Source organism: Trematomus bernacchii, unplaced genomic scaffold (genome assembly GCF_902827165.1).
Source record: "Trematomus bernacchii unplaced genomic scaffold, fTreBer1.1, whole genome shotgun sequence".
Taxonomy (NCBI): Eukaryota; Metazoa; Chordata; class Actinopteri; order Perciformes; family Nototheniidae; genus Trematomus; species Trematomus bernacchii.
The window spans coordinates 3,697,283-3,708,846 of record NW_022987698.1 but is presented as its reverse complement, the minus strand read 5'-3'; the positions used below and the strand labels follow the sequence as shown (position 1 = coordinate 3,708,846).

At 41.3% G+C, this 11,564-nt stretch overlaps 2 protein-coding genes across 5 annotated transcripts; one reads left to right on the top strand and one right to left on the bottom strand.

Moving 5' to 3' along the window:
* Positions 1-93: 93 nt before the first annotated feature.
* Positions 94-4,168, top strand: LOC117489991 (mitochondrial RNA pseudouridine synthase rpusd4-like). Its single transcript, XM_034139602.1, has 6 exons — positions 94-589; positions 1,355-1,562; positions 2,130-2,223; positions 2,513-2,663; positions 2,773-2,870; positions 3,745-4,168. Exons 1-6 carry the CDS (start codon positions 166-168, stop codon positions 3,943-3,945), a joined length of 1,176 nt encoding a protein of 391 aa, XP_033995493.1. The 5' UTR covers positions 94-165; the 3' UTR covers positions 3,946-4,168.
* Positions 4,169-4,242: 74 nt separating this feature from the next.
* LOC117489975 (glutamine-rich protein 1-like) lies at positions 4,243-11,037 on the bottom strand. 4 transcript variants are annotated; one of them, XM_034139582.1, is made up of 12 exons: positions 11,019-11,037; positions 9,430-9,687; positions 9,285-9,347; positions 8,784-8,918; positions 7,513-8,700; positions 7,025-7,184; positions 6,617-6,771; positions 6,414-6,528; positions 6,228-6,336; positions 5,959-6,122; positions 5,775-5,865; positions 4,243-5,344 (listed from the first exon to the last, which is right to left on the bottom strand). In XM_034139582.1, the coding sequence occupies exons 2-12, from the start codon at positions 9,676-9,678 to the stop codon at positions 5,155-5,157; spliced, it is 2,619 nt and encodes an 872-aa protein (XP_033995473.1). In that variant the 5' UTR covers positions 9,679-9,687; positions 11,019-11,037; the 3' UTR covers positions 4,243-5,154. The 4 variants fall into 4 exon arrangements, with proteins under 4 accessions (XP_033995473.1, XP_033995472.1, XP_033995474.1 ...); XM_034139581.1 differs by lacking the exon at positions 11,019-11,037 and adding an exon at positions 10,358-10,815; XM_034139583.1 differs by lacking the exon at positions 11,019-11,037 and adding an exon at positions 10,358-10,815 and having other exon boundaries at positions 5,971-6,122.
* Positions 11,038-11,564: the final 527 nt, after the last annotated feature.

The window sequence follows — 11,564 nt, the reverse complement described above, 5'->3', positions numbered from 1 at the left end:
GTCAAAAACGAAGAGAAGAAGAAGAAGAAGATGAAGTGTGCTTCCCGGGCCATCCGGAAGTCACCGGAAACGGCAAACATGTGTCACACTGTCCTCTGAAGTTTATGTTTGTAAGCTGCTAGTGTGTAGCCGACTGACCAAAGCGACCGTGTAGCTCCATCCACAATGAACAGCTGTAGGAGAATAGCCTGTAGTGGCTGGAGGTCCGGCCTGAACACCGTCTTCTCCCGGGTCACAGCCCCGTCCCTCAGCCGGAGCCAGGCCACCTCCGCTGCCCCAGACCCCGACACGGGAGAGAAACCCCGGCTTAGAGCTATCGACCTGGCGAAGGAGGTCCAGCAGGAGAAGACGAAGCCCCCGGTGGTGGGACAGAGGAAGAAGCCCCAGGCGGAGGCGTCGAGACCAGCGGAGGCAGAGACTCCTCCGCCGCCGTCCGGGCAGCAGAAGAGGGTGATGGAGCTGAAACGGTTCACTCTGCAACTGCAACAAGTTCATCCCAACGTGCTGGCCAAACACCTGCTCAGAGGTGTGCTGTACAAGGACAAAGATGTGGTGATCACCAACAAACCTTATGGAGTTCCTGTCAAAGGTAAACTATCAATAGTTGAAGACAATCAAACATATTTAAAATCTAAGTTCAGTCAAAGAGAGTTTTGGGACAACACTTTGGTAAGGAAAATTCATAAATGTATGGTTATTTCCTTAGAGCTAATACGATTAGTTGATTAATCCATTGGTGTGTTATTGCGAGAAGATATATATATATAAAATGTTAAATTAAAATGCTTGATTTCTCAGTTTTTAACCAGCTTGATAGATGGCTGTTTTAGAGATTTCCCATTTGTTAAACTTCAACTGATTTTTTATTTTTTTATTTAATTTAATGTAAATGGTCACTACATGTTTTGAAAGCCAGCATATTGTATTACAACGTATTGTTTTGTACTGTCCACAACTCAAACATTTAATTTAAAATAAGATGCAACAACTGAAACAACTACATATTTTATATTTTTGTTAAATAATTAACTTAAAATATGAATTAATTATGTTTTGTACAGTCTATTGGGTGGACAGAACCATCAACTATTAATTTGCTTAATTGGCTGTCTGGAATTCCATGCAAATCTGCCATTATACTCTATGCACAATGTGCGAAAAGATAATAAGCCAATATAAGCCCATTACATAATTATGTGTCTGCTGATATTCATCATAATGGTAACTACTGACAGTGTAGTATTGCAGTATTTGAATAGTTTTGATCGTTACAATATTTTCATAAATGTAAAATCCTACTGACATTGGACTGCCTGGACCTGAATACATGTGTCTTTGCTGTTGCTGTTCTCAGATGATTGCGGGGGAACATCCATCTCCTCTGTGCTGCCTGTTCTCTCCAAAATGATGGATGGGTTGAAGATGAAGTCTGATTCTCAGCTGATCCCATGTCTGCGGCTGGAGAAGGAGACAACAGGAGTGTTCCTGCTGGCCAGGAGTGAAGAAGTAGTGCAGCACATACGCAGCCTTGTCACAAATAACCAAGTGCAGAGAAAATACTGGTAAGAGAAGTAGGACATAACACTGCAGTGCATACCCTTTTATCTTTGATCTGATGTCACAGAAATACATGTCTGTGACTGTGAAACTTTAACTCGGGTAAACAATTGAACAAACTTCATAGGCAGTACCAAATAATCAATGTGTATACACAATTTCACAATTTTTAACATAAATGGATTTTGATGTATGCTTAATCCCAGGATGAATTTAGATTTGTTGTAATAGTCTGGGATATGTCAATGATAGGAATGGAGCAGGAAGTTAGCATTAGATGCCTCATAAAGCAACCATGAGAAACTGGTTCAATCTGGTGGAAAACTGTAAAAATTACAACATTGAAACTAGCGTTGCGGATGTAAAGATGTATATGCAAATGTTGACGTTTTGCTGTAATTGCTGTGGGATCAGAAATTGTGTCTTTTAATGAGGACATCTTTGTCCATAAGAGTCTCTGAGTGTCTGTCTTTTTGCTGCACAGTTTATTATAAACTTATTATATTATCCCTAGTGATGCACAATGGTTAAAGATCTTTGTGAGTCTTAACATTTTCACTGTTCCTCCTCAGGGTGGTCTTACTGGGTGTACCTGTTCCATCTGAAGGAGTGATCGACATCCCCATCATAGAGAAAGAGGTCCCAGGCCCTCGCCCGCACTACAAGGTGACTCTTCATTAAAAATGTGTCAATTAGTTTTTTCAGCTGACAGAAAATGAAATCTAAATTTGATAATGAATTGTCGTTAAAGTTGTGAGTATGCATACCAGTTGCAGCTTTACAATTACAGAGAGCTGCTACAGTATAGTATGTTTGCTATTGGTCACATTGTGTTAACTTAGTAGACTTTTGCTATTTACAGTTGCTTTTAGTAAAAAAAGTCGAATATCTTTAAATATTAAAATAATTATCATTCTTGGTATCACTCTTCTATAAACCTTTTCTTTTATTTCAGATGGCACTAAGTCCTCTTTTCAGAGTGAGTGAAACAGGCGAAGGTGTGACCAAAGTCCGCGCCAATCGGCAATCCCAGCCTGCAGTAACCAAGTACAAAGTGTTGGACAGCGGCAGTGGCTGCAGCCTCGTGGAGCTCCAGCCTTTAACTGGTAAGATGGGTGTTCCTTCTTTTACCAGGTTGCCATTTCAGCTTGTCAAATTTCCTTTCAAGAAGACTGGATACATTTTTTCAACACAATGTTCTTCTTTCATCCACAGAAGTGAAGCACCAGATGAGAGTTCACATGGCACTTGGTCTGACATGCCCCATTCTTGGAGACCACAAATATTCCCACTCAAGCATACTGGCTCCTCAGGTAAGATGTTTACATTGTAACACAGAGACAAGACAACATTTGCTCCCAATTACAAATAGAAAATGACCCTTAAGGAAGAGTGTAATATCATCAGCTGCATTTTGACAAGGGGACAAACAGAGGCATATCCGTTGTTAAAGCTGTACTTTGATAGGTCCCTGCGCTTCATTAACCCATTATATAATAATAATTGCCTAATAGAAGTTGTATTAAATGTACCATTGCTGTATGTCAAATAGTTTAAAACAAATTCCTAAACATGTTGTAGATGTTTTCATTTGGAATCAACTTTCCCAGATTATGCAAATCACACATGAATGTTTTAATCGCCTCTAGTTGTAAACAGCTACTGGTTCTACAGTAGAGGTAGAGAAGCCAAAATAATCAGATCAGAAATAATGTAAATAGCTGCTAACAGCCAACTGATCGTACGCCTTATATGATCTATCTTTCGCCCTTGGTGGCGGAAATTGAAAATAAGAAGTAACCTGTGTGGTGATAAGGCTGATAAACCTCAACAGGAGACAGTGAGATGTGTCACATGTATATCCTTGAATTCTTTATAAATGTATTTCAACTGTAAGTCTTTGTGCTGGGGAAGAGCAGCATCCTTTAATGTCATCTCCCTCCCAGTTAACAAACCAGCTACTCTTAATATGACTGATCCTCAAACCCACCCTATTGGCATTATAAATCTGATGGATGATTCTTTAATTCAACATGTCATGTTGACTTTTGGTTTGCTTTCACTTGGGTATATAATTAAAAATGTATTAACAGATTATGAGGATCAACATTTCTGCAAGAGCCCAGTTTCTCTCACTCAGTATGTGCACCTTTGATAAGTAACACATTTGTTCATTTTGGTGCGCAGAAATTACCGGATCGTGTACTGGGAAAGCTTGGACTGGAGCAAAGCAAGGTCCGCAATCTTCCTCTTCACGTGCTCGCTCGACAGCTGACGCTGGCAGGAAACACACAAGACATCAACGTGACCTGTCCCCTGCCTAAATACTTCAAACAGACGTTGAAACAACTGCATTTAACGTTTTCGGATGAAAAGGACCAGCTATAACCACCTTTTAGTTTTTTTGTTAGCAATCCAAAGGATGTATAAATGCAGTGAGCAACTGCTGTAAAGGATTTCAGCTGCAACATGGGACAGGAGTGCACCATTTAAGTTAAATGGGAAATTAAATAATATCAAGCTTTGTAAATGTGAGATGCAAAATTATCAAACGGAAAATGTGCAGTGCTATACAACTCGTTTTTTAGTAATAAACAAAAGCAGAACTGTATTACAACTATTTTTTTTCAATGTAGTAAATCCAAATGTACACGTCATATCAAGGGAGGCATAGCCAGGCTGCTGTTGGTGTGACAAGTCATCTTTAAAAAAGGCCCACAAATAATCCATACTTCAAAAGTCAGAGTTGCATTTCCACAAACAGTGCTAAATTACTTTCACTTTGCTTGTCATGAGTTTGGATACAAGGATTAATATTAAGCTAAATAAATGTTTTTTCATCTGCATGTCCTGTTTAATAACCCACTATTCATACATACAGGAATAAGTTGGCAAATATCCTTGATGGTTGTTTAAATCACTAGCTATGACCTGAGAAAAAAAGTTCCTAATCTCCTGAACGACCACAATATAGCACTTTGACCTTGTATCTGAGGTTTGACTCTCACAAGCATAAGCTATGAAGTCTTTTTTGAAAACAGGCACACGTTTTTAAGCTCTGAACGTATCAATACAGGATTCAAAATGCAATCAATATACAAAAACAGTTGTAAGAAGTGGTCCTGTATTCGTCCATTAATATGTATCATAGTGGGACTTTGAAGAAAACGCAAATGTGGTAAATAGTCGGCAAGGTTAAGTAGTAAAGGGTTTAATATCCTCATATTGTTTTGATACTTTTACAGAAAAATGTACCCCCTCTGATGAGCTCAGAGGGCAGGAGGTCAAATAGGTCCAGCAGTGGTGAGACTAAATCCTCCCTTACTTGCCAGTTTAAAGGTTACAGAGGCAATGGCTTACAAAAGGTGGTCAAAGAATACAGTCCAACCCAGCAGTTGAAAACAGAAAATGTAAGAAAAAAAAAAGATTCATTCAAGATGAACTCCTTATAGAGATAAAAGGATTGTTGTACGATGTTTCAGAAGTTGTCTCATTTGATTTGAGATGACGGGGCTTGAGGTTTATAGAGTCAGGATGGATACTGCATAGTCAACAATCAGTGACTGGAGTCCCATGAGTCCAGGGAGTCTTCTCAGCCTAGCTCATGATACCCTCTACAACACCGAAGATCTCCTGGATCTCTCGGACCACAATGATGCGGGCCAGCACCTGCTCCACTTGCTGACTCGTGAGGGGCTGAGACGAGTACCACATCGGGCTGTTGGGTGCAACGACAGGCTCTGGAGTCATGTAGTATGCATCGTTTCTCCCCTTAGCGCTTTGAGGACTGGAAAAAGAAAAGGAAGGTACGTTTTTAGGAAAGCTATACTCGAAAAAAAGTTGTAATCTCTCCTCTCAAGATATCTGAAAAAGCTCAGAAGTCTCCCCATTACAAAAATGCCAACCAAATGTTCCTATGGTGTTCTTCAAGGTCTTAATTATTGGGCACAGATCTGGGTAATACAAATAATATCCACCCAAAAATAGCTGCAAAACTTAGGAGACAACATAGATCATGGGAATGGTCAATAAGGTATTAAGCCTTTACACAGTGCTGTTATTTCTCTCAAAAACATGTTTAGGTACCCATCTTTACTTCTATGTGGCATTTACTGTTGACATTTAATCAGCCCCAGTCCCCAATAGTAAGAGGTTGACGATGAGGCACACTGATGAATGATCCAGTTACACAGGATGTATGTGATCGAGTCACTCACCATTTGAAGAGATAAAAGTCATAAAGTTTAATGGGGCAGCGAAGAGGATTCTCTGGATCCTCAATCTGCTCTTCATACATGTCGTCAGTTCCTGAAAAAGAAGACACACAACACATCAGCACAAGAAACGTCTGCTGTCCAAGTCTGTCACTCATAGCATGGCTTCCTCCCACATTAGGCTTACTGTATTGAGCACCTTTCTGTCCTGCACTCTGTGGACCTTGTCCTTTGAGAAGGCGGATACTGGTGGCTTTGTCCTTGGCATTAGCGGGGTTCTTCCTCGTGTGTCTTAGGACCTTGGAGAAAGCAACTTTCATGTGTTGTTCAGCTGTCATCAGTTGGAAATGCCTGTGAAAAACACACGTTTAGCACATCATAGACATCTAAACTGCACGTCTGTGTCATTAAAGAGAACATATTCAGGTCAGTCAGTGCTGAGACAGGGTTACTCACTTAGTGTTGAAATACATTAGGGTTGTGAGCAGTGTGGATGGTGAATGTGCACCGAGCTGTTTGCACTCCCACAGCATTTCCTCTGTCACATGACTTGGAATGACATAACCTAAGATGAAAACACACAATGAGCAAGTCTTTCTATAACACAATGAAATACAAGCATTCGTGTTGATTGTCTCTTACCTAAGGGATGGACACTGGGTCTCCAACCATCCAGAATTTTGTGTAAACACCCACAAAATCGTGTGTAATATGGATCAGAGAAAATGTCATCCACACGTCCATTTTCAGAGAGATACTGATCAAAGAAAGAAAAATGAGCAGGTTAAAACTTTAAGCAGACAGAGTGTTGGCATGATGCACAAGTTGAGCATGGGAAAACTAACCTTTTGTATGCACAAGAAAACATAATATAGAACATCGGATGTGAATTGCTCTTCCTCTGATCCTCGTGCCTCTTGCGTCATGAGGGAAAGACCCAGGTTCAGCTCGGCTACTGCACTTGACACCAAGTCTTCTTGAAAACGCAGCGGCTGACGACCTGTAAGAAGCCACGGACAGAAGAGCACAGGAAACTTTTTTATCAGTGCTATTATAACTAAATCAACATGCTTATTTCTCAGTTTAAAGCAGAATGAAAGTTATTAAGAAGTAAAATATGAACATTGATGTATCAGGAATGAAAAAGAAACTGAAACTATTCTTGTTTGAGTAAGTATACATTTATAGACATCAGGGCTGTTTGATTAATATCAAATAGGAATGTGTGTGCTAATAGGGATTAGTTGACTTACGTCCTATGGGTGCAAGCTTTGTCTTTTCCTGCTTATTAAGCTCTGCATTTTTTCTCTTAACCCAAAGACGCCAGACCTCCAGGCCCTCCTCTGGCTTCAGGGAGATAGGAACCATGATCTCTGTAGGCTGCTCCACATGAGCCTCCGTCTCTATGTGGCCCTGCACAAAACCAAAATGAAATAATCACAGTTAATACTTTCTGCGATACAGTGCAGCAAGAATGAAAAGCATCTTTGTAATCACATGATAACTCAGCTAGATAACTGTAATTACTTAAGTAGCAACATCTTACATGTCATTTTTCTTATTCATTTGTTTAGTCTATCAAATTCCGATGTTTGAATATTCTTAGGAATAAAAGGTTCATTATTCTTTGAAATGGGTATATTAACATTATTATGCTATTATTTGATCATTACATCAGTGCCATGGAAGAGTGACAGAATGTTGTTAATAATAAAAGATTACAAAGAAAGTCTGTTCGAACCTGCAGATGGAGCTGCTGGTCTTGTCCATCTTCTCCTTGGCCATGCTGCTGATTTGGATCCCAGATATGGACCGACTGCGTGGTGTTGTAAGACCCTCCTACAGTCTGCACTGCCACAGGGATATGAATGTTCCCGTTCATGAACTGTGCTGGGAACAGGGTCTGCACTATTTCTTCCTGCGCCCCAGTTGAGGGCGACTGCACATCTGCAGACCTTGATGAACTGGGGGACATTTTGTCCTTACCATTGGTGGTGGACACTTGCATTGAGTTGTATGTGTCCTGTGGTATGGTGATGTGAGTAACCCCCTGCTGCTGGGGAGTGGAGTACACAGGGATGGTCCAGGTCTCGCCTGTGGGACCAGTGATGGTTCCTGTAGTGCTGTACAGTTGAGCGCTGTCAACAGTGAGCAAATCTGGTCGTAGGGACACATAGCTCTGCTGCTGCCCTTGAGGGATGGCTACAACTGTGGCTACCTGCTGGCCCTGTGGGACTGCATAGGACACCGACACAGGGACATCCACCTTACGCTTCTTGGCAGGTTGAAGGACAGTTGACACAGTGGAGGACCTCCTCTCTGCCTCTCTGGCAGAGTCCTGTTGCTGTGATGGAGACGAGGTTTCTATGGTCCGAATCTGGATCTGTTGGCCATCTTGTAGTTGAATTTGCTGGCCACCCTGTAGCTGAATCTGTTGGCCACTGTGTAGCTGAATTTGCTGGCCACCTGGTAGCTGAATTTGTTGGCCTCCCTGTAGCTGAATTTGTTGGCCACCCGGTAACTGAATTTGCTGGCCTCCTTGTAGCTGAATTTGTTGGCCACCGGGTAACTGAATTTGCTGGCCTCCTTGTAGCTGAATTTGTTGGCCACCGGGTAACTGAATTTGCTGGCCACTCTGTAGCTGAATTTGTTGGCCACCAGGTAACTGAATTTGCTGGCCACTCTGTAGCTGAATTTGCTGGCCATCGTGTAGTTGAATTTGTTGGCCACCCTGGAGCTGAATTTGCTGGCCACCCGGTAACTGAATTTGCTGGCCACTCTGTAGCTGAATATGTTGACCATCATGTAGTTGAATATGTTGACCTGCTTGAAGTTGAATTTGCTGGCCGCCTGGCAACTGAATATGCTGCAATCCTTGCAACTGGATTTGTTGTCCTCCAGCTACAGCAGCCACCAGCTGCGCCTGAATCTGTGGAACACAGTCGAAATAATGAACAACCAGAATCACATTAAAGCACTTGATATGGGTAACTGTTTAACTACATCCAGTACCTGCTGCTGCTGCTCCTCTGTGAGCTCTCCCTGCTGGATAAAATGTGTTGAGATTCCCTGCAGGTCCTGCTGAGAGGGGGTAGCCACTTGAAGAACCTGGCCAACGGTTTGGTCCTGCTGTTCCTGGATCTGAACCTGGCACAGTGCAAGAGTTTGACAAATAAACAGGCCTGTCAGAACACACATCAACAAAAGACCCTACTTACAATTACTTTTTTCCAGATCTATGAATACTGAGTTGATCAAACTTCTTCTAATCAAACAGAGGAAGTTACTAAACTCTATGTGTTTTTGTTCTTCACAGTGAGTGGTATTAGAGCAGCAAGGGCAAAGATAGTTCACCCCAGCTCCACTTTAACCCAAAGATTCAAACACCAGGCTGCCTTATCTTTTGTTTTCCTCTTGGCAATGAGTAGTGAGCGTGTTTCTGTACCTTTCAGGCCCCATCTGTCTTGTGCAATTTAAGCATAGAGAGAAACTGACAGTGCCATATAAACTAACCTGCTGTTCAGACTCTTGATGCACAGACAAATTAGGTGAAATCTCTGCCGATGTCACCTGTACCTGTCATAAAGCATGTACATGTATGAAGTGAATAATATAATTCAACATCTACAACCATAACAAAAAAAGGACCTGCTCTTACCGGACAAGCCAGCTCTAAGAGAGAGCCAGCCACCTCAGTGCTGTCTGCGTACACACAGTTGGTGTCTTGCTGTTGGTACACCATGGCTGTGGTGGTGGCTGCCCCACCCTGTTGGCTGAACTCCTGCAGCACCTCTGGGCCCTTGGAGAGAGACTCCAGGAACTCCTTCATCCTGTGCTGAGGCACAGTACGGGCCTTCTGCCGCACATACTCATCAAAGGAGACCACCCCACTCTCCTGCTCATTCATCCTCAAGACCTAGAAAGAAAATAAAACATTAAAAAAAAAATGCTCTAGTCTAAAACAGCTCACTTTTACAATGTATACGCACAGATATCGATAATGAATATTATTCCAATAAAGCATGGGCAGTGCAATAATACAAGCACAAAATAGTTAGCTTAATAATGTTATTTTAACCTCTACTTCTAAAAAAGGGGGCGTTGAATTAAAATAGGAAGCACACGGTCCAAAGTGCATTTTCAATACAATGACTGCTAGTGCACTTTTTCTAGTAACTTAAATAGTACGTTCACATATATAGCTCACAGCTAGGTCTAAACTGTTATAATATGAAAAACTAGTTCAGATACATTTTAGAGCACCAACAGTACATATGCCTGCATTTTCGTCCTAACTGACTGATAATAGTGTCTACGTTACAGCTAGTGGCTAACAAGTTAGCTTTACGATGTTAGCAAGCCACTGTTTTGTAGCATATGGATAGTTAGCTAGCAACCGCGATTTGTATACAACATAATCGAATACCAATGTGAAATATACTGTAAATTGAGCGAACAGGTGACACATTTTGCTCGTAGCACAAGTTAACAAACATTAAAGCAACAGTACATTCATAGCAACGCTAGCTAACCATTGTGCTAAGGTTAGCTAGCTAGCTCGATGGCTCTGAATCCTGTCATGCTACCTTAAATAAAACGAAATCCTCTCCTTTCCGCCAAGGCACGGTGTTTAAAACTAAAAAAGCCGATAACGTCTAACAGCTACCACCAGCACACCATTCACTTCGCTGCATAGTGTGTGTAGCGACGTTGTAATCCTGCAAACAATGCTGTGATTATAGATTGCGATAAAAATGTAAGAGCAGCGGCAGCGAGGAGGCGAGGTCTGACGTCTGATGAGGTCCAGGCACGCCTCGGTGTAAAACTAGTTTCACAGCTCCAGGAAAGCACACGATGTATGGATCCAACTTAATTCCAATTGGTGTTGCTACAACATTCACAACACAGCGACACATGCAAAAAGTTCCACTGTTTATCCAGTAAGATACAAAATGACGGAAGTATAGGCCCCGAAAACAACGCGACTCCTCTCTAGATTGCTCTGCAAGGCGACGGCCTGCCGAGGTGTCCTGTGAACAAGAAGAGTTTCCATCCTGAGAAAACACCATGCAGGCATGCACTGTAGGGCTATGTCACAAGCTGCAAGGATGCTTTATCAGATCTCATAATTTGCCTGTTTAATTAAAAATGCCACACTTTAATATCTAGTTTTGATTAGGAGCCATACCTTGCCAAACACCACTATTAATAATATCCCACCATTTAATATATAATTGATATGCTTACCTGTATTACATGACTATATTATTATCTGGCCCTGAAAAGCAGAGAGGGTAAATAACTGAACTGAGAATATATAAAGTGAAAACACACACACACACACACACACACACACACACACACACACACACACACACACACACACACACACACACACACACACACACACACACACACACACACACACACACATTGTACACTTATAAATATATGCAGTCAGATAGATAGATAGATAGATAGATAGATAAATACTACATCCAAATTAAAGGCCCTTATCATAAACTGTTCTCTTCTCTAAACTGTCACTTAAAAATATAAAAACTTCAGTTGTTAATTTGCCTCACAATTATCTCCTTGTCAAACTTGATTTCAGACCAACAACAGGGTCCATAGCAATAATAAAGAGACATGTGGCCTGAAATTCTGGAAATAATATGGTAAATGGACCTTTTTTTGTCAGACTATCTCGTACAATCACTATATTTTTGACTGTGTACTACAGGAATTTGGTTTATTGTCATTCAAAATTGACTCATGGACTTATATGAGCTG

Coding starts and splice junctions, on each gene's coding strand:
- LOC117489991 (XM_034139602.1), top strand. CDS start 166: ATGAACAGCTGTAGGAGAATAGCCTGTAGTGGCTGGAGGTCCGGCCTG. Junction 590..1,354: donor TTATGGAGTTCCTGTCAAAG/GTAAACTATCAA, acceptor TGCTGTTCTCAG/ATGATTGCGGGGGAACATCC. Junction 2,224..2,512: donor GCCCTCGCCCGCACTACAAG/GTGACTCTTCAT, acceptor CTTTTATTTCAG/ATGGCACTAAGTCCTCTTTT.
- LOC117489975 (XM_034139582.1), bottom strand. CDS start 9,678: ATGAATGAGCAGGAGAGTGGGGTGGTCTCCTTTGATGAGTATGTGCGG. Junction 6,529..6,616: donor TTTTCTTGTGCATACAAAAG/GTTAGTTTTCCC, acceptor TTCTTTGATCAG/TATCTCTCTGAAAATGGACG. Junction 5,866..5,958: donor ACAGAAAGGTGCTCAATACA/GTAAGCCTAATG, acceptor CTTCTTTTTCAG/GAACTGACGACATGTATGAA.